Source organism: Medicago truncatula, chromosome 2 (genome assembly GCF_003473485.1).
Source record: "Medicago truncatula cultivar Jemalong A17 chromosome 2, MtrunA17r5.0-ANR, whole genome shotgun sequence".
Taxonomy (NCBI): Eukaryota; Viridiplantae; Streptophyta; class Magnoliopsida; order Fabales; family Fabaceae; genus Medicago; species Medicago truncatula.
Genome location: NC_053043.1, coordinates 31,907,397 through 31,927,936, shown reverse-complemented (window position 1 = coordinate 31,927,936; position 20,540 = coordinate 31,907,397). Strand labels below are relative to the sequence as shown.

General features: G+C 31.0%; 5 protein-coding genes across 5 annotated transcripts; 3 read left to right on the top strand and 2 right to left on the bottom strand.

The window, feature by feature from the left end:
* On the top strand, positions 1 to 1,990 carry LOC11418595 (uncharacterized). Its single transcript, XM_024775976.2, has 2 exons — positions 1 to 220; positions 314 to 1,990. Exons 1-2 carry the CDS (start codon positions 100 to 102, stop codon positions 1,879 to 1,881), a joined length of 1,689 nt encoding a protein of 562 aa, XP_024631744.1. The 5' UTR covers positions 1 to 99; the 3' UTR covers positions 1,882 to 1,990.
* LOC11440723 (putative disease resistance protein RGA3) lies at positions 1,021 to 5,552 on the bottom strand. The gene is made up of 2 exons (XM_024775977.2): positions 3,654 to 5,552; positions 1,021 to 1,153 (listed from the first exon to the last, which is right to left on the bottom strand). The coding sequence occupies exon 1, from the start codon at positions 5,541 to 5,543 to the stop codon at positions 4,107 to 4,109; it is 1,437 nt and encodes a 478-aa protein (XP_024631745.1). The 5' UTR covers positions 5,544 to 5,552; the 3' UTR covers positions 1,021 to 1,153; positions 3,654 to 4,106.
* Positions 5,553 to 5,569: 17 nt separating this feature from the next.
* Positions 5,570 to 6,425, bottom strand: LOC11444494 (putative disease resistance RPP13-like protein 1). The gene has a single exon (XM_003595786.4). It carries the CDS (start codon positions 6,162 to 6,164, stop codon positions 5,718 to 5,720), a length of 447 nt encoding a protein of 148 aa, XP_003595834.1. The 5' UTR covers positions 6,165 to 6,425; the 3' UTR covers positions 5,570 to 5,717.
* Positions 6,426 to 7,819: 1,394 nt separating this feature from the next.
* LOC11445525 (uncharacterized) lies at positions 7,820 to 9,837 on the top strand. The gene is made up of 2 exons (XM_003595785.4): positions 7,820 to 7,920; positions 8,216 to 9,837. Exons 1-2 carry the CDS (start codon positions 7,827 to 7,829, stop codon positions 9,673 to 9,675), a joined length of 1,554 nt encoding a protein of 517 aa, XP_003595833.1. The 5' UTR covers positions 7,820 to 7,826; the 3' UTR covers positions 9,676 to 9,837.
* An 8,474-nt stretch (positions 9,838 to 18,311) lies between these two features.
* LOC11441709 (inorganic pyrophosphatase 2) lies at positions 18,312 to 20,020 on the top strand. The gene is made up of 4 exons (XM_003595783.1): positions 18,312 to 18,449; positions 18,627 to 18,748; positions 19,291 to 19,492; positions 19,664 to 20,020. Exons 1-4 carry the CDS (start codon positions 18,312 to 18,314, stop codon positions 20,018 to 20,020), a joined length of 819 nt encoding a protein of 272 aa, XP_003595831.1.
* The last annotated feature ends 520 nt before the right edge of the window (positions 20,021 to 20,540 follow it).

Below are 20,540 nucleotides of genomic sequence, written 5' to 3'. Positions count from 1 at the left end.
TACTTTTTTTTGCATTAGTTTTTCTCTTGTGTTGATAAAAATTTTAGCAAATCATCTCATTCTCATTGCATTAACACATTATGTAAATTGTCTTACATCATGTTTTCGTTTGCAGAGAATAAGAATGTCTTAAAGAAAAAGAGATCTGTATCCCGATCACGCTCTCGCCCCATTGACCACACATTCAAGCTTCCTATTGCACAAACTTCTTCAAGCGAAGGTATTGTTTATGTGATTTTAATTTTCTGTCCTCTTGTAGTACATGATAGTAAATGCAGGCTAACTGTAGCAAGTGTTGAATTGCAAAATACAGGTACCAGTTTCGCAAACACAGTCATTGATCTAGGTGAGCTGCATGTGATGCAAGCATCAACATTCAGCAAAGTTTGGGGCGCCTACGAAAGTGGACCGGATGATCAAGGCGCCTCGGTGTACGAACCAACAGGACTGAGGTACGGATATTCTATGTTAGGCAGCTACAGCCAACCCAACAACAAACCTCTTTTTGGATATGTTCTTGCAGCAAAGGATATTTCAGGAAGTACCACTAATGGCACTTTAAAGCCACCAGTTGATTACACATTAGTATCAAACACCGCATCCGTCATGGTTGATCAAGACTCCCCTTTGTATATTTGGTTACCGATAGCACCTGATGGCTACCATGCTGTAGGCCATGTTGTCACCACAACACAAGACAAACCTTCCCCCGACAAAGTCATGTGTGTCAGAGCAGACCTCACTGAGCAATGTGAGTCTTCTACATGGATTTGGGGATCAAACGACTTAAATTTCTACGACGTTAGACCAATTAATAGAGGAAGTAAAGCTCCCGGTGTTCGCGTTGGCACCTTCGTTGCTCAAAATGGTGGGAATACTAACCCTCCATCAATTTCGTGTTTGAAGAATCTCAATTCTATTTCACAAATCATGCCTAATCAAACACAAATTGAGACATTACTCCACTCTTACTCTCCATTCCTATACTTACATCCTGATGAAGAATACTTACCTTCCTCTGTCAATTGGTTTTTCTCCAATGGAGCGTTACTATACAAGAAAGGTGAAGAGTCAAATCCTGTTCCAATAGAACAAAATGGTACTAACCTTCCTCAGGATCCTAACAATGATGGTGCCTATTGGCTTGACCTACCTGTTGATGATGCAAACAAAGAAAGGGTCAAGCAAGGTAATCTACAAAGTGCAGAATCATATGTACATGTGAAACCAATGTATGGAGGAACATTCACTGATATTGCCATGTGGGTTTTTTACCCTTTCAATGGACCTGCAAAAGCTAAAATAAAGTTTATAAATGTTAAATTGGGAAAAGTAGGTGAACATGTTGGTGATTGGGAGCATGTGACATTAAGGGTAAGTAACTTGGATGGTCAGTTATGGCATGTCTATTTCTCTCAACATAATGGTGGTTCATGGGTTGATGCATCTCAACTTGAGTTTCAAATGGATAATAGCAGTTTTGATTTTCCGACACAAAGACCTGTGGTTTATGCTTCTCGGCATGGTCATGCATCATATCCACATGGTGGCCTTCATCTACTAGGGAAAAATGGAGTAGGTGCAAGAGATGATACTGATAAAGGTAGCAATGTTATGGATATGGGAAAATATGTATTGGTTTCTGCTGAGTATTTGGAGTCTGAAGTTAAAGAGCCAGCATGGTTGAATTTTTTTAGGGAATGGGGTCCACATGTGGACTATAGTCTAGATGATGAGTTGAAGAATGTTGAGAAGTTATTGCCTGGGAAGTTAAAAGATGTTTTTGAAAAAATTATTATGGGTTTACCAAAAGAATTGCTGGGAGAGGAAGGACCAACAGGTCCAAAGGAAAAGGGTAATTGGAATGGTGATGAAGTTTGAATTTTGTAGACTTTTTTAGTTAGATTGATTCTTACAAAGTTCAAAATTCATTAAGAATAATGTTATTGGTGCAATTGTATAAGAGGTTACATAGTTTTTAATCAATCAGTATAACATCAAAGCACTACCAAAATAAAAAAAAAAAAAAAAATCAGTATAACATCAAATCTGGAGTAAACATCAATTCACATAGCAATGCTTAGCCTCTGGCTCTCTTACAACCAAATTGGGATCTAGACCCTAACCTCCAATTCGAAGCTGTGTTTATCATATCAGTTGACTAATGGTTTTAATTTAACTTTTTAAACTTAGTTTAAAGTCCTTTGAATTTGACTTACACCACTGCATTATGCATCAAACAGAATTTCTCCATGCAGAAAATCTCATTCCTAGGCCCTATCATGCTCATGTCTTTGTGGGGCTTCATAACTTGTAATAATTACTACAATTGTATTAAGGACCAAATTCAAAATTTTATTTCCTTGTTTATCACAAGTCCAATATCACTTAAAGAAGTCAATTATGCAGAATTCAAGTCTAGATGAATTCCTTAAAATTTAAGTCCTATATTCATAGATATGGATTTAAAACTTAATGAAACTAAATTTAATAGAACAACTATACAAAAATGGGAGAACCACAAAAGGCTATATGTTTTTCAAACATCCTTCACACAAGTTAAGTGAGCTTCTAGCTGACGATATACTGCTCAAAATATGCAAATCATGTTAGATTCTGCCCAAATATTTTACCAAAGTTTATGTTTGTATGATGTACACCTTGTTGAAACTATAGTTGACACAAAAACTGTGTTAGAAATCGATCTTTTGCAGACTTCTCAATTGGCTCAGATAACGATCAAAATTTGAACTTTTGTCACTTTTCATGCTCTATATCTTTGGTCTATCAATGTCAAAACTTAAGAAACTAAATGCTACTTAAAAAGCTTTTCCTAATAGTATGTTTTACTAAAATTTATGTTCTCAATCTGAACAAAACAGATTTTTCTTTCAGCCGATACATTCAAAATACACTAGCTAACTTGTTAAGTAATCTATAAACTGTAAACTTGCACCAAATGATACGAAAGTCCCACGAATGTGATTTAGAGTCTTAAATATCAGTATTCAATTTTTAAAAACAAGTCGGTAATTATGCAGAAAATGACAGCTACCCTAGCATAACCTTGCAAATAAGATCCCAAAATAACTATATTTCAACTCTTAATTACTGTTTTCTAGTCTCAACTTTCTTCTATGATTTTGACTACCATTCCATGCTTTGAAACACACAGATCCAGTAGTAGTATAACCGATTGCCCAGAAAAATAATGGTGCAAATTTTCAGAAAAAACAGACTACGCATATTGTTAGATACATTGGGTGGATGTGTAAGTATATTAATACTTAAAACTCTAAAAATATCCATGGTTATTCAAATTTCTAAGAACTCAATTGCCATGAAAAGCTGAGATTGTGAAATGTGATTATTATTGAATGAATCAGATTCTGTTACAGGTAATGGCTTATATACAAGCTAGAAGTGACACCTAAGCATAACTAACTTGTAACAAACCTAATACAAGCTAAATGAAACACAAATGCACACTAAATTCACATTTACAAGATGTAGCTTGCACGCTAAGTAACCTCTGGCTTATTTTCTATATCAGCTTCCTTCTTGTCATTTTTGCCTTGCTCTAATAAAATTCAAAGAAAACAGATACGTCCCAAAGATTTACTTAAAAGTGACAAAATAATCAATCTGTTTACCTTAAAGGCAGATGACGACTTCAGTTTTCCTTTCCATTTGGATCTCCAATGAAAACGTGTTTGACATGAGAAAGCATGGGCCAGTACTCACCAAATTGAGGCTGACATTTTCGGCACAATTCAGGACAACCGTCTATTCCCAAGTATTTGAGGACAATGAGGTGATGCATGTCATTTGGAAGACTCAACAGTTGAGGACAGTCAACAATTTGAAGCCTCTTAAGACAAGTCAAGAATGATAGACACTCGGGGAGCGACTTAAGGTTTGGAAAATTTTTAATTACCAAGGAAAGTAATGTGTTTGAAGCACCTAAAATCCAATGAGGCAACGTCAAAAGACTTGGAAAATCCCCAAGATACAGATGTTTCATCAAGCTTAAGTTTGTGATTGGGCATTCATTACATAACCATGGATTTAACATCTCACAGTCCGAAATTAACAGAGTTTGTAATTTAGGAAAAATATAGAGGTAAGACCTCTAGGCTCCCACATGATTGAACAAACAATGTTTCAAGGGAAGCGAGTTGTTGTGCAGCGTAAAAGAAAAACTTCAAATTGTCACAATAATGAAAACCCAAAGTTTGAAGATGGTGCATGCTTGCAAATTCATCATGTGACAAAACAGATTGCTTTGTTGTTATAAACAATTGTCGAAGGTTGATTAGCTTCCCTAGTCCTTTAGGCAATGCTTCAAGCTCCATGCATCCTCTGACTGACAACTCTTGCAAATTTTGGAGTTCACATATAGAATGAGGAAGTCTTCTGATTTTGCTGTTGCGAGAAAGAATGAGAACTCGAAGAAGGTCCAATTTAGAAATCGAATTAGGCAGCTCCTCAAATGAAGAATCACTTAAATCTAAATAGCGCAAGTATTTGTATCTTGATATCCATGAATCCAAGAGAGTTTCACTATCGACACCTACTCCTTGGATGGGACACAAAATAGTTCTCACACTTTTCGACTTGGAAAACAAAGCATGACCAAGTGAGTCATTTTCAACAATTGATAAATGTCTTGCTTGCTCAGGTATATTTTGAGTATAGGAGTTTACCACCACAAATGCGTCTTTTGCTACATACATTGCAAGATCGTGCACCAAATCATGTACTTTGAAAACACATGTCTGGCCAAAGTCTTCAAAATCCTGAAGAAATGATCTTGAATGTAACTCATCTATATAATCTCTTGCAATGTTCTCTAGCTTTTGACTTCCATTTGGTGATTGAACTAATCCAAATACATCCCATAGATTACAAATTTCACCAAGAGTAAAAAGATAATCTTTGGGAAAAAGGGAAAAATAAGCAAAACAATGTCTCAAATAGGATGGCATTTGATCATAGCTTAACTTAAGCACAGGTAAAATATCATCTTTGTTTTGCCTTAAATTCCATATTTGGGAGTCCCTGACGAACTTCCACTTATCTAAATCAAATTTTGAGAAGAGTGAACTTCCTAACGTTTTCACTGCTAATGGAATCCCTCGGCATTTTTTCGCTATATCTTTTCCAATCTCCGATAGATGTGGATACTTTACTTCTTCTCCTTCCTTAAATGCCCATTTGACAAAGAGAGACAAACAATTATCCAAAGAAAGACCTTTTAAAGTATACATGGGAACCGTTCCCATCATCGAAGCAATCAAGTTACTACGTGTTGTCACTAAGATTTTGCTTTCTACTGCACCAACTTTTATCAGATCTTTCAACTCAATCCATTTTGAACGGTTATCATCCCATATATCATCTAAGACGAGTACAAACTTTTTACCTGAAAGCTTATGTCTAAGACGACTCACTAATTGCTCAATATCAAAGTGTTCAATGTTTTCTTGGTGAGAAAGAGCCAAAACTGGTCTTTGAGTTGAAGTTGAAGTTGAGTTAATCATTTTAATAATTATCTGCCTAATGTCAAAATCATATGACACACACACCCACATTTTCAATTCCCACTATAGGAATAACACAGAGACTTTTATTGCCCTCCTCACCTCGGTGAGTACAACAGGGTTGCATCAAGAGCTTGATAATTTCTTCCTTTTCACTATCCCTTCCAATAACATCTAAAGCACAACATGAGAATAAGTCATTTCTCTCTTTTCTACAACAAAATCCATTCTCTCAAGACCAAACTTATTCCCATCAGCTACTACCTTATCCAATCTATCTCTAACATCTTTAATTCGATGAGCAATCCTAAGACGAAAAAAAGGCAAAGAAAAGAAGTGTCCTACCTTCATCCTTTTGCTGCCAGAAGCTTGAACAAGTTGGTTTCGCGAGTTTTGACACTCGACATCATCGAACACATCTTCAGCATTGTAGCATATGTCTTGAATTTGCTTTAACCATTCACGCAGCCCATGGTTTCGCTCTTTCTTATCTTCAGCATCCAATAACACACATTTGACAATTGACAAAGTGTCTTTGATCCCTTGTAGATCTTCATGAGCATAAGAAGCAAGCTTTTCAAGGAGTGAATCAGCAATATCAAAGAGAAATGAATCTGCCATGTTAACAAACAAGGAAAAGTAGAGACTGAATTAGGTTGTATGATTATTTTGGGCTGTGGACTTGTGATTCTGAGTTTATGTCCACAATTGTTTGTTCCAAAGTCAACCAACAAACATAGTCAATCTATGATCTATCCATTTGAGGGTGTTTGGTGTAAAATGAATTCTCTTAAATGCTTATGAGAATTTTGTTCAATTTGGGTGTGATTTGATTTGTAGAATTATATCGAAGTAAACATTAAATTTCATAATTTTCTTTACGTTCAATTTAGTCTCAAATAAAAAGGAATGCACAAATTAATCATTGACATTTTTATACTAAAGACACATTAGTACATATCCTTGTCAGGTGCTCCGGCTCATTCTAACAAATGGAATAATTTGTCACAATATAAAAAGGTTAGAGACTAGTTTGAAAGAAATTGTCAAAAATTAAATTGGACCACGAGAAAATTGTGAATGATTAAGTTGAACTCTAACATAAGAGAGCAACTTGTTGGTGTTGACTCAACAGATAGTGATTTATCCTTGTGGGGGAAAAGAAAATAGTTTATAAGTTATTCGTAAAATACTAAAATTACATTCATCGTCTTTTAACTTAATTTTAGACAATGATTTTATCCTTTATTTTTTTTCATGTCATTTTTTAATATACAAATTGTACACAAACTTACCTTGTAACAACAACTTTATCGTTACGCCAAGGTTTTCCTTAAGCTTTTACAGTATTTTATGCTTTTACAATATACAAAATTTTATCAGAAAAAAGCCAAAATAGTCTATATATATATAATATATTATTGTGACATTATTCATTAATTTTATTAAAAACAATTATTATATAAACAAACGATTGTTATTTTATAAAGGCTAAATTAAATTTATTAATGATTTTTAAAGTTGTTTTTCCAGTTACTTGACCAACACTCTTATTAACTCTGGTGCATTTGTTCTGGTTCAAGGATATAATCTGGAGGAATTTCTATATATTCATATGCAGAAAGGTCATTTAGTTACATACATACTAGGCAACTTTATGTAATCATCAATAACTGAAGTAATGTTTATATTTGGGGTTATTACAATTTACATGTTTTATATTATATGTAGCATTTTTCAACATTCTAAATGTCTTGCACAAATGTTTTTGAACAGAATAAGTACCAACCAATTAAAGAAAAAGATGAAATATGCAATGTTGTGCAGTAAATGAATAATTACAAGCTCTCTTTTCACCAAATCAACCTTATCTTTGATTCAAAAATATACTTTCCTTTCTCAATCTATTAGTTATTTGTAATTTGATACAATTTGGTTAACGCCATCTACAGCATCTAGAATAGTCATGAAATTTCTAAAGGAAAAGAAGATTATTCTTATTGGAAGTATATCTCTAAGACCAAGCAAGGAAGGTGCTTGATTATCTATATATAAACTAGGGGATAATTAATATAGGACTTCACTTTTTCATATTTCAAGGATTATTCTTCTGTTATATTAATACTATTGTCATTTTACGAAACCTATGTTTGCAGCAAAGTTACAAGAAAAGAATATGCTTCATGCAAAGTGCACCTCTTTTAATTTTACGTAACAATAGTCATATATATATATATTGAATAACATTCAGTCTTCAGCCTTTCTAGACAATAACACTTAGCAATGTTGAGTTCTCATAGCAATTCCAAGAAAAAGAGAAGTCCACTCATTGAAACCTCATTTAAGCTTCCTTCTGATATACCAGTTTTGCCACCAGGTATGAATCACATGATTTATACATATTTAGCACCAAAACTTCAGATTGAATGTGTATTTTGTGTTTGACACCAACGCATGTGGTTATATTTAATTATTTTATTTTCTTAAACTATCACTGGTCTCGATGTGTCAGTGTCATGTCTGATATTGGTGTCAATGATTCCTAGATTTATACACCTATTCGCTTTATTCGATATATATTCTCTAATAATTGTAAGATAAGCAATGTAGTTAGCATTTTTTTTATTTTTATTTTGTGATGATTTTATTTTTGCTTATCATTTTATTTGAAGGTGATGGATTTGCAAGTGGCATCATTGACCTTGGTGGTGGTTTATTAGTGTCACAAATTTCAACATTCAACAAAGTTTGGACAACCAATGAAGGTGGACCAGATGATCTTGGAGTTACAATTTTTGAACCAACAGGTTTATCTGAAGGCTTCTTTGTTTTAGGATACTATTGCCAACCAAACAACAAACCTCTTCATGGTTGGGTTCTTGTAGGTAAAGATAACTCTTCAACCACAAATAGAGCTTTAAAAAAACCACTTAATTACAAATTGGTATGTAACATAAAGTCTCTTCAAAACAGACAAGATATACGAGGTTATATTTGGTTACCAATAGCACCTGATGGCTACAAAGTTGTTGGCCATGTTGTTACTACTTCCCAAGAGAAGCCTTCACTAGACAAAATCATGTGTGTTAGATCAGACCTCACTGATGAATGTGTCAAATACAAGTCAATAAAGCTTTGGAGAACAGAAAACAAGAGGTTCAATGTTTATGATGTTAGACCAATGAAGAGAGGTGTTGAAGCTAAAGGTGTTTATGTAGGAACCTTCCTTGCTCAATGTGGAAGGAAAAATTCTAAAACTTTGCCTATTGTTTGTTTGAAAAATACCAATGCTATTAAATTTTCTTCCATGCCTAATTTACACCAAATTGAGACATTAATCAAGGCTTACTCTCCATATATGTACTTGCATCCTATGGATAAGTACCTTCCTTCCTCCGTGGAATGGTTTTTCATAAACGGGACAATACTCTGCGAAAAAAGAGATGGTGTCATCAATGTGAGTCCAATCGAACCAACGGGATCGAACCTTCCTCAAGGATGTTCATCCATAGGTATGTCTAGCTATTGGTTGGACCTGCCTATGGATGAAGCTGCGAAAGAAAGAGTCAAAAAAGGAGATTTACAAAGTTCCAAAGCTTATGTTCATGTAAAACCAATGCTTGGAGGAACTTTCACTGATTTAGTCATGTGGGTTTTCTATCCATTTAATGGGGGTGCAAGAGCAAAAGTTGCATTCATGAACATTCCATTGAGGACTAAAGGTGAACATGTGGGAGACTGGGAGCATGTGACATTAAGGGTAAGCAACTTTAGTGGAGAATTATGGATGGTTTATTTATCACAACATAGCAAGGGTCAATGGGTTGATGCATGTGACCTTGAGTTTAAAAATGGTAATAGGCCTGTGCTTTATTCTTCATTGCATGGTCATGCATTGTTTCCTAGGCCAGGGTGTGTTATGCAAGGTGTTAGAGGGTTTGGTATAAGGAATGATGCATGTAAGAGTGATTTGGTGATGGATATGGTTAAAGGGTATGAAATAGTTGCTGCTGAATATTTGGGATCAGAAATTAGAGAGCCACCTTGGCTTAACTATGAGATGAATTGGGGTCCAAGGGAAGGGCCTAAAGGTCCAAAACAAAAGGATTTTTGGAAAGGAGACGAACGGTGAGTCGTTCTTATGATGTTTTTCACCCGTGATTGACCTTTTGTTTAATATTCAAGTCTGGCTTGGTTGTGTATTTTTTTTTCTTATTGTTTTTGTATACCCTATTATTTATACTTATGGTATTTTTTTTCTCTTTTTTCTTTTGGTAGAAATTTTATATCTCAATTAGGCTTTGTAATAATCATTTTTTGGTCAAACCTTCGAACTTAAATATTATATTAAAAATAATCATACAAACAACCTTGAGCCACCACATTCGATCATAAATCAGTCCCAGTCCCAGTCCCAGTTAACGACGGTAGCATACACTTGATTAGGAGGATTATTGACCGTGAACAAAATAACGTCACCAACTTTTAAGTCCTTTTCAAGAACAAAGTTGTACCATCCTCTCCCTATGTATTTCTGATGCATGTTTTTTGATGTAGTGTGAACATCGCAGTCATAAGATTTACCGTCTTCATCAAAAAGCAGAATTTTAGATTGATTGATATACAAACAATTCTCAGCAACACGTCGAGGAAAATGCTACAGTAGATTTGTAAAGAAAGCATACAAATTAAAATTAATCAACAACAGCTTAATAACATGAAAACAACAAAAAAAAAAACTTCGTAAATGCCACTAACCAAAACATTGTTTCCATCCAAAATAGAAGCAATAACCTTATGCTTCCAATAATGAACATCGACATTTTGAACATTCCATAATTCAGTACCATTGACTTCAACTCCAATCTCACTCATGTTTCCTTAAGTCCAAATGATATATAACATAAAAAAATAAATCATATTTTTCAGCCATTAAAAATAAAACAGAACCAAAGAAAGGTCCATCCATAAAAGGGTCAAACAAAAAAGTTATGCAAAAACTCATGGCATTTTTCCACTTATCTATACTTTTTAAGTTTTTTTTTTTTTTTTTATTCAAGGGACTATATATATTTTATGGTATAAAAAATTATACTTAATAAACATTTTTTAACTAAGTTTTATCAATATTGTAAACGGTGTTAACTACTATCTTAATTTCAGTTTATCTAACAATATAACATGTTGAATATTATGAACACAGAAAAATACGCGTATGCATGGGTATCGTTAATCTAAGGCCCCGTTTGGATTGGTTTATTTTGAGCTTATGTGGACTTATCTACTCCCATAAGTCTTTTTAAAGATGTTTGGATAAATAAATAAAAATAGCTTATCATAGTTTCATAAGCTGCTTATGCCATATTTTAATAAGCCTAAATTTTCAGCTTACCCTCCGGCTTAACAAGGAGCTTATGAATTTATGTAACCTCATTCGATTCTCTCTGGATCCACTTTTTCAAAACATATATTTTTATTTTATTTTTATTTTTTTAGAAAAAAAAAACATATATTTTAATTATAATGTTAGTTATCTTTGGTTGTGCATGAGTAACAAAATTGTTATATACTTATCTTACTAAAGTAACACACGTAACTAAGATTTTTTTTAAGGAAGATTTTTATTATTTTTTTTGTTACGTAACAAAATGAAACTGAATAAAAAAAACAAACTTAACTTATCTTTTTTTGGTAACAAACTGTACATTAATATACTTGTGTATGATGATGTTTAGACTATTTATTTACACCTCGAATGTTAATTTTGTCTTATATGAATATTGATATTTTTTTAAGGACGAATATTGATTATACTATATATGTAATTATAATTAATATATTATAATATTGTTTTTTACATCTTGATTAATTTTATCAAAAAAATCTTTATAATTGTGGTTCAATTCTTTGATTTTTTTGTTAAATTAAAAATATTTAAAATTTCGATAATTGCTTATGTAATGTCACATCCAAACACTTCAATTTATGTAAGTAGTTTTTAGTGTACATATCCAAACTTAAATAGCTTATCAAGTATAAGAGCTTATGATGTAAGCTATAATGTTATAAGCCCTAATCCTATAAGCATCTATATAAGCTGTTTATCCAAACGGGGCCTAAGACTTAAAGAAAAACTTTTAAAATTATATAGCTTTTTATTGTTCAAATTATAGAATGAAAAAAGTAATCATAAAAAAAAAAATGAAGAAAGTAAACCGAAACAATATATTGCTAGTTTGCTAAACAGACCAATTAATACATATAATTAAGTCAAACATCCCCCTTTTTTTAAAGCAAAAACATACTACCTCCGTCCCTAATTATAAGACCCTTTTGAGAATTTTTTTTGTCCCTTTTTATAAGACTCATTTTCTATTTCCAACTACATTAATTATTTCTTTACATACATGCACCTATTTATTATACATCTTTTTCTTCAATCAGCAATAAATAGAATGTTGAAAACATAAGCCAGCCCTCTTTCTTAAAGGATAAAATTGTAAAAACAATAGTAATTACAAACATATTTAATACAAATATTCACTATCTTAATTCCCGTTATTTTTTCAAAAGGGCCTTATAATTAAGGACGGAGGTAATACATAGTTCCTCTTGAAGTCTTGCACAAAGTACAACTATATATCATTAAATCAACAACCAACGCTAATAAAATTAATGTCCCACTAATTATAAAAAAAGAAATGATATTTGTACAACCATTTTGTGATAACTTTTTGACAATTTCCTCTATCATACTCACATGGTAATACATAGTTCCTGTTGAAGTCTTGCACAAAGTACAACTATATATCATTAAATCAACAACCAACGCTAATAAAATTAATGTCCCACTAATTATAAAAAAAGAAATGATATTTGTACAACCATTTTGTGATAACTTTTTGACAATTTCCTCTATCATACTCACATTATCATCTTATTCTCTCTCTTCCTTTTTCTCTCTCAATTGTTTTTAACCAATGAAAAGAGAGAAAAAAAAGTTATCACCAAAAGTTGTATGAAATGATTGTTCAAATATCACTACTCTTATAAAAACTATCTGAGGTATGAAATCTATGCATTAGAATTCTTAGAGTCGTGATTCAGTTAAATCAATATTATTTGTGACCCTTTTCCAAAATAATAAAATTAATTTGCTATCTTTGAAACTAACTTCTTCAAATGCTTGAGAAACTTATTTTAGCGACATGCATGATAGTAGAAAAACAAACCACTATCATAACATCATTCCCGTGATATAATTCCACCTTGTTTATGAATAAAAGTTGAAAATAATATCAAATAATATTTTTTGATGTGTCACATCATCACATTTCTAGTTCTTGGATAACTCAAACTTAGTTTACAAAGTTGTGGTTAGAGCACTTTCTATGGAAGAGATAAAATAAGTTACAAATATATACACATAAGCTTAGAAAAAAAAATAGCTATGCAAAATGTCAAAAATCAATATTGAGGAGTTAATATCAATAGATATAAAATTCATACAATGGAGGTTATATAACTTATTAATTTGAAAGAATTAAAATATAAAAGGTGACAGATTTTTCAAGAAGGGTGATGAGGTTTATAGAAATGTAACACAGGCATAATCCAAACTTGAGATTAACTAAAGTTAATACAAAGATAACTACCTTTTCATATAAGAAGTGCTCTTTCAACAAAAGCCTCTTCCCAAACCTGCAACTTCAAAGAAAGAATATTTATTAAAGAATAAAAAATATTAGAACAACATGAACGTGAATAGAGAAGGGAAATATGAAAACTATAAAAAAAAAAAAAATAAAAAAAAAAAAAAAAAATGAAACAGAAGGAATGGAAAAGATAATATAAGTTCCAAATATATACACATAAGCTTCGTATAAAGTTTGTCAAATAAACTTTGAATACAATAATCTATAGGTTAAAAGTGGATATAATAGGAATAGGAATAATTTTAAAGTGTAACCTATATTAATTTGACATGATAGAGTGTAACAGATGGAAAATGTAAAAAAAATGTAAAAAAATCAAGAATAGATAAAATATGGTGATTAATAATGGTTAAGCAACTAAAATGACACCAACAGAATTAGAATGAATGAGAAGTTTTTTTTTTTTTTAACTCAACTTAGGTTTTAAAAATGGTCTTTACAATGTACTACTCATCATCATATGCATGAACAATTTGTAACCGACAGAAAATGAGTGAATAAAGAATTAAGAAGTGACATTGTTTACATTTAATGAAGATAATATAGAGTAGAAAGTTATAAAAGAGTATGATAAATGTTTTTAAAGGTGCCACATAGACATAATAATAATCTTAGCTTAAGAATGAATCAAATTTAGTTGATGAGAAGTGTTTTTAGAGGTGCCACATAGGCACAATGCTTGTCTATAGATAACCCAAGTTTAGAATTGAGGGATATATATATAGAAGATAGATAGATAGATGGATGGATACATGAATAGATATAGATAGATAGATAGATTGTGATTTTATTTGACCAAAAAAAAAATAGTGTGATTTTATATAAGGGGATTCCAAATAACAAAAGCGATGATTATACTTATAAAAAACCATGTAAGTTTAAAGGACACACTTATCAGTTATATTTTTCAAAATTGTAGAATGTTACTCTATATTAGCATTACATAGATGATATATAATTCAATTTCCTAAATAATAAAATGATCTACGTCCCCTAAAAAAATGATCTACTTTTTTCCATCTCTATTAGCATCTACCACTAATTTTCAGGGAAAAATAAAAACAAATGTTCTAGTAGTTTACGTTATTTTTCATTTTCCATTGAACTTACATGCTCATGCTTGATTTCCAATTGTAACATTTTTTTCAGGAAAAAAAAGAGTAGAATTAGTATTTAGCTTTATAATGTTTGATTTTACAATTTCTAATGAAGCACTATTAATATGAGATTGCTTTTAGTACCAATAGATAAAATGGAATTAAAATGTGTTAATTTAAAGATTAGTTTTGAATGAATAATGATGTGATAGGAGGGATAATGAATACCTATGGAGTAAAATATACAGCTATATCATAGATTGTGAAAAGAAATAAAAGAAATAAGAGAATAACAAAAGAAAAAGAAAGATATAATTTCATTTGAAGTAATTCCAAATATAACAAAAAATTTGGTGATGAATATAACCTTCCCATACTACTAAATCATCAAAAATAGTTCAACATAAAAATCAAAAGATGATACAACGTCTAACAAAGATAATAATGAAAAACTTCAATTTTAATGTAAAGATAATCACCTTTTCACATAAGCAATGTTGTTTTAATAAAACTCAACTTTCTCCAAAACCCTAAAAAGAAAGGATATTTATTAGATAACCAAATATAAGAAGGAAATGCACATGAAGTTGGAAGAGAAAAATGAAAACTATAAAAAAATGAAATTGAAGTAATGGAAGAGACAAAATAACTTACAAATATATATACTTAAGCTTCATGAAGTTTTTGTCTAATAAACTATAAATATAGGCAAAAAATGGCTAGAGTAGGAATAATTTCGAAATGTAACCGATCATTTTAATTAAATGAACATATGATGCATATTGTTCTTGCAACTGATGGAAATGTCAAAAACCAAGAATAGAAAGTAGTTAAGAAAAGAAAATGTTTTTTTAATAGAATAAGAAAGGGTGGGAGTTTTAGTATATTATAGACAAACATTTGAGATGATAGGAAGTTTTTCTAAAGTGTCACATCATCATAAAGTTTGCATGAGAACAACTTAAGTTTCCTTTACAAAGATATATAGATAGATAGATTCTCAGATCCTATCAATATTCAAATAAAATAACAAGAATTTGTTTTTTCTTTTTAAAAAACCAAAATGGAATATATATTAAACAACTCTAGGCGCTAAAGTACAAGGAGTGCCAAAACGCCTAGGCACAAAAGAGCACAAAAAATTATGTACAAGCCAAGAAGGCGCACAAAAACAAAGAACTACAAGCTAGAAAATTGAGTTTAAGCAAGTTAAAGGACTCCGCTGCCATTTTTGATAGTCAAAATCAAAATTAACGTATTTCGATTTCAACCACCAAAAAGATTGAAGCTTTGCCCTTTCACCTAGCGCTAGCAAATTATCCTCCTTTCCTTTGAAGATTCTACTATTCCGATCTTTCTAAATTGTCCAAACTACCGACAACCAAATAATTTGCATGCTACTAACAAGAACTTGTTGTTAATTGTTTCAATATGTATATTATCCCATAATATTTTCGGTCAAGAGTTTCACACATCAAATGATCACCCAACCCCTTTCTTTTTGAGACATGGTTTTAAGTAGATTAAAAAAAAACCTACATGATCGCCTTATATTGGTTCTTAACATTTCACAAATCTTTCTATTTATTCGCAGGACCCCAAAGCCAAAGTAACACATGCTTGAGCTTTAGGCCTAAAAAATTGGCAAATAACTACCGCAAAAAAGTTCAATTTAGTTATAATACAATATGAAGAACTAATTATAGTTGTTTGCCCAACTTAGTTGGTTAAGATGGGGGATTATATTTTTTTTTTCATGTCTCTAAACATATTGAAACAACCCTATTTATAGCACATGTAAGTAATTCTCATTCATAAATATAACTTAGCCCATTTTATTTGTTTCACATATTCAAGTAGTTTACTTTATGATAATATAGTTCTTGAAAACTCTAGATGTGATACCCTAAATAAAGTATCAATTTTATTTTATTTTTCATTTTCAAATATTATTCCTAGGACGCAACATTCTACACTACACTTTCACATAACATTTTGGCAAAATTATTTAATTTAAAATCTCTTAGAATTAAAGTAATGAATGTTTATTAAAATAAACTTTTTTTAACAAGCAAAAATGAATTATATCAATACTGACTAGCAGTTTTCTCAGCATAAGACGTACTAAAAAGACTACTAAAATCTATAAAGTCAGAACCTGAATGCAGAAATAAATTAGCCAATGCCCAGGCAAAAAGTGGGCTCGACCACCACAAATGAATAGCAAAAACAAAATTAACTTTCTTAACTTTCACCTACTATAAAGAATATGACTTAACCTTTTCCAATAACTAAAGTATAGTGTTTTCTTTTCTGCTTAAATAACCACATAATATGATAGTCACTTAGTGAATGTTGTGATGTCGTTATACAAAATCAAACGTGCACATACAAACATTGAAGGATGAGTAGTCGAAAATCATGTAAGATAACTTATAAGTAAGAAGAGCTTCACAAATATTCTCATAGTTTGCATAATGGCATACATAGACATTCATCATGTTTCAATATATTGAGCATTACCACATTTATCATCTAGAGACATATTGACACTTAGACATTTAAGAACTATGGAAAATTAGGAACATTTAGAAATATATTATCATATAGAAACATATGAGGATTTAATCATGTGGCGACAATTATAAGCATATTAACACATAGAGGTGTGTAAATAATTAACATGTGAGATCAACTTGGAACATGTGAGAACAACCAAAGACATATCAACATGTAAGAATGAAATAACAATCAAGGACATATAAACATACGGATAGCACTTGGGTACAATAATGATATATAACCATGCTAGACATTTATCACATAATAGCATATCGGAAACATATGAATAGATAAACAATTAACACAAATTGATAATTAGAGGCACATTCATATCATCACAAGTCACGTAATAAGTCACATAGTTGATTTACCGTGAGGTTTTCAATAATGAAACTTACGATCTTTATGATGCATGATACGTTTTTTACGGTGATAAAATCACACATTTCACTTTCCCTTCACAATTCCCATAAAACGTAGACGCATTTAGGCAACTCAAAATGCAAAACACTGCATTTAATTTGAATGTATTTTTTATTTTTTTTTACTCAACTTTATTGTTTGGTTAGGTTTGTGGTTTTATTTTATCAAGCGAACTAAAACGGTACTGCACCAAACTGCAACATAAGAGAAATATTAATTAAACTTATGTCACTCAAACTAATATTCATATAAATTCAACGAGAACTTTTATAGAATGACATACTTTTTGTACTCTTGTTAAGTTTCTTGTTTGCACTTTTGCAGACTTGTTTATGTTAGATATATCTTAAATCATAGAAACTCAATGAGAACATTTAGAGAATGATAAAACCTTAGTTTTTTACATTTCTTATCGAGGTTACTTTTTTGTCTATGTTTTTAATTTGGTCTATGTTGTTACAATGTTATTGGAAGAAAATAAAATCGTAATGTTGTATGAAATTTGAAACATTTTTAGAAATAAGTTGTTTTTAACTTTGTAACATGATTTTGATTTTGAAAACAAAAAATTGTATTTTGTCATAAAAACCGCAACAACCGATCCAATCTAAACCGCATTGATTCTGTTTGATTTTTTTTATATGTTGATTAATTTAGTGTTGACTAAAATGACTTGAAAGTTGGTAATAAAAACAAATTTCTATTTTGGCAAAAATACACGTCATTCGTTACTATTCGTAGGATAATGGTTGGCACTAATAATCATTTTTCTTAATCATTTCCCTTATGTTTTAGCTAGGCTTTGTTTTTAGATTGTAATTGTGTTTTTGGTTGTGTACTAGCTGTTACTTTCTTTTGAATTGTATCCTTTCTTTACGTGCTTATATTTGCATGTCTTGTGCTACGTATTGCAGTATAATAAATTCTTGGTTTTTTTAAAAACAAACAAAATATTTCTTTGTCACCATATTATGGCTAGTATTGTAGTGGTTTTCGACTTTGACAAAACCATTATTGAATGTGACAGCGATAACTGGGTTGTTGATGAATTAGGTTTCAATGATTTGTTCAATCAACTCTTTCCCACCATGCCATTGAACTATCTCATGGTAAGCCTTTGATTTACTCGAACATTTGTGTTTTATGCTCTATTTTTTTTCAAATGATATATCTTTTTGCCCCCTCTAATCTATTCTAATATAATATAATATAATATAATCTACATTGTGTTTATATGACATAAATATTAACTAACCCTCTTTTGTTTTGTTGTTTTTGCTTTATAGGATAGGATGATGATGGAGCTTCATTCTAATGGAAAAACAATAGAAGACATTGTGCAAGTTTTGAAGATGATTCCTATACACCCTAGAACTATCCATGCTATCAAAGCAGCCAATGCTTTAGGGTATCTATAAACTCCATTTATTTTTGTTTTTGTTCTTTTCGGTTTTCTCTACAAAAATTATTATAGTATTAAAAAGAAGTGTTAAATAAGTTTTTATCCTATAAACAAACATTTGTTTGTTTAGTCTCAAAAATATTTCTTTAAAGAATAGTCCCCATTTCCGTAGTACGTTTGATCTTAGTTTTTTTTGGCAAAAGATTTATCTTAGTTGTTAAATGCTGAAAACATGTCATCGTATACAATAGATGCTAAAAATAAAATATGATATATTTATAAGGACTAAAAACTCATATTAAAATAAATTTTGTCTTATAAATATATTGTCTTTTATTTTTAGTCGCCATATATGATATTACATTTAATTTATTTTATCATGTGAAAATTTGTGCACCTAAAATGTTTGGGGACCATTGCTTTTTCAAAAAAAATTAGAGGGACAAAATTAAGAATGATCTATTTATATAAACAAAATCCGATCTTATTTAAACTTTAAAAGAATTCTATAGGGGAATTATATGGTTGCATTTTGTAAAAAAATTCAGGTGTGATTTGAGGATTGTAAGTGATGCAAACACATTTTTCATTGAGACAATTCTAAAGCACTTTGGAATTAGGGAATGTTTCTCGGAGATTAACACTAATCCAGGTTATGTTGATGAAGAAGGAAGATTGAGAATTTTGCCTTTCTATGATCTCAACAAGCCTCCTCACACATGTAATTTGTGCCCTCCAAACATGTGCAAGGTGTATATCTAATATCTATCTATATTTATACGTCCCTAAATAAAATCTATATACGTCGTAATTGTAAAAGTTTTTATTATTTTTTAGAGTCTTTTAAAAAATATTTATAATTTTTTAGTCATGTATATAATGTTTTATGCCAAGTTCTTATTCTACATCAAATCATTACAGGGACTAATCATAAAGAGAATCCAAGACTCTATATCAAGTGAGAAAAATAAAAGATTTATCTATCTTGGTGATGGTAGTGGAGATTATTGTCCAAGCTTAAGCCTTAAAGAAAAAGACTTTGTGATGCCAAGGAAGAATTTTCCTGTATGGGACTTGATATGCAAAGATCCTTCACTTGTTAAAGCTAAAATTTATGAATGGAGTGATGGAGAAGAGCAAGAAAGAGTTTTGCATCAATTAATCAACAAAATTTCAATGGAAGAAAGTGCTCAATTCATTTCAACTGAATTCAACATGCATACTCCATCGTTTTCTGCTCATGAGACTTTACCTAAAGCTTTACATGTTCTGTTATAATTAAATTATAAGCTAGCTTCACACATTTATAAATACCTCAAATTATTTATTTTATTATTTATTTATTTTTTCTTTCCTATAATTTGGAATTGGTCTGAGACAAATTTTACTTTACATTTAAATACAAATTTTAGTTGCTCTCAAAGTTCTGGAGATTAATTGATCCATTTATATATGTGTGTTGTGACTTTTGAGGCAATGGAAGATTGCTTTTATTAAAACCGAGAGCTAATCATGGTTTACGGTAGGCCGACTTATTCTGAAAACCATGATTAGCTCACTCTAAAGTCTACTAAAAACCGAGAATAACATAGCAAAAAGTCTTGATAGAAACCAAACAAACATTCATGATGGGAGTGATCATTTCACCTGACCATTTCTCATATCGCTGGACAAAATGGCTCATCTTGGACTTCGTTGCTTCTTAGCTTGTCTCTTCATTGCTTAATCTTTCAAACACTAAAAAATGTATTGAAAAAAGGTCGAAAGTACAAGAAATTCATAATTGACCTAGGTTTTT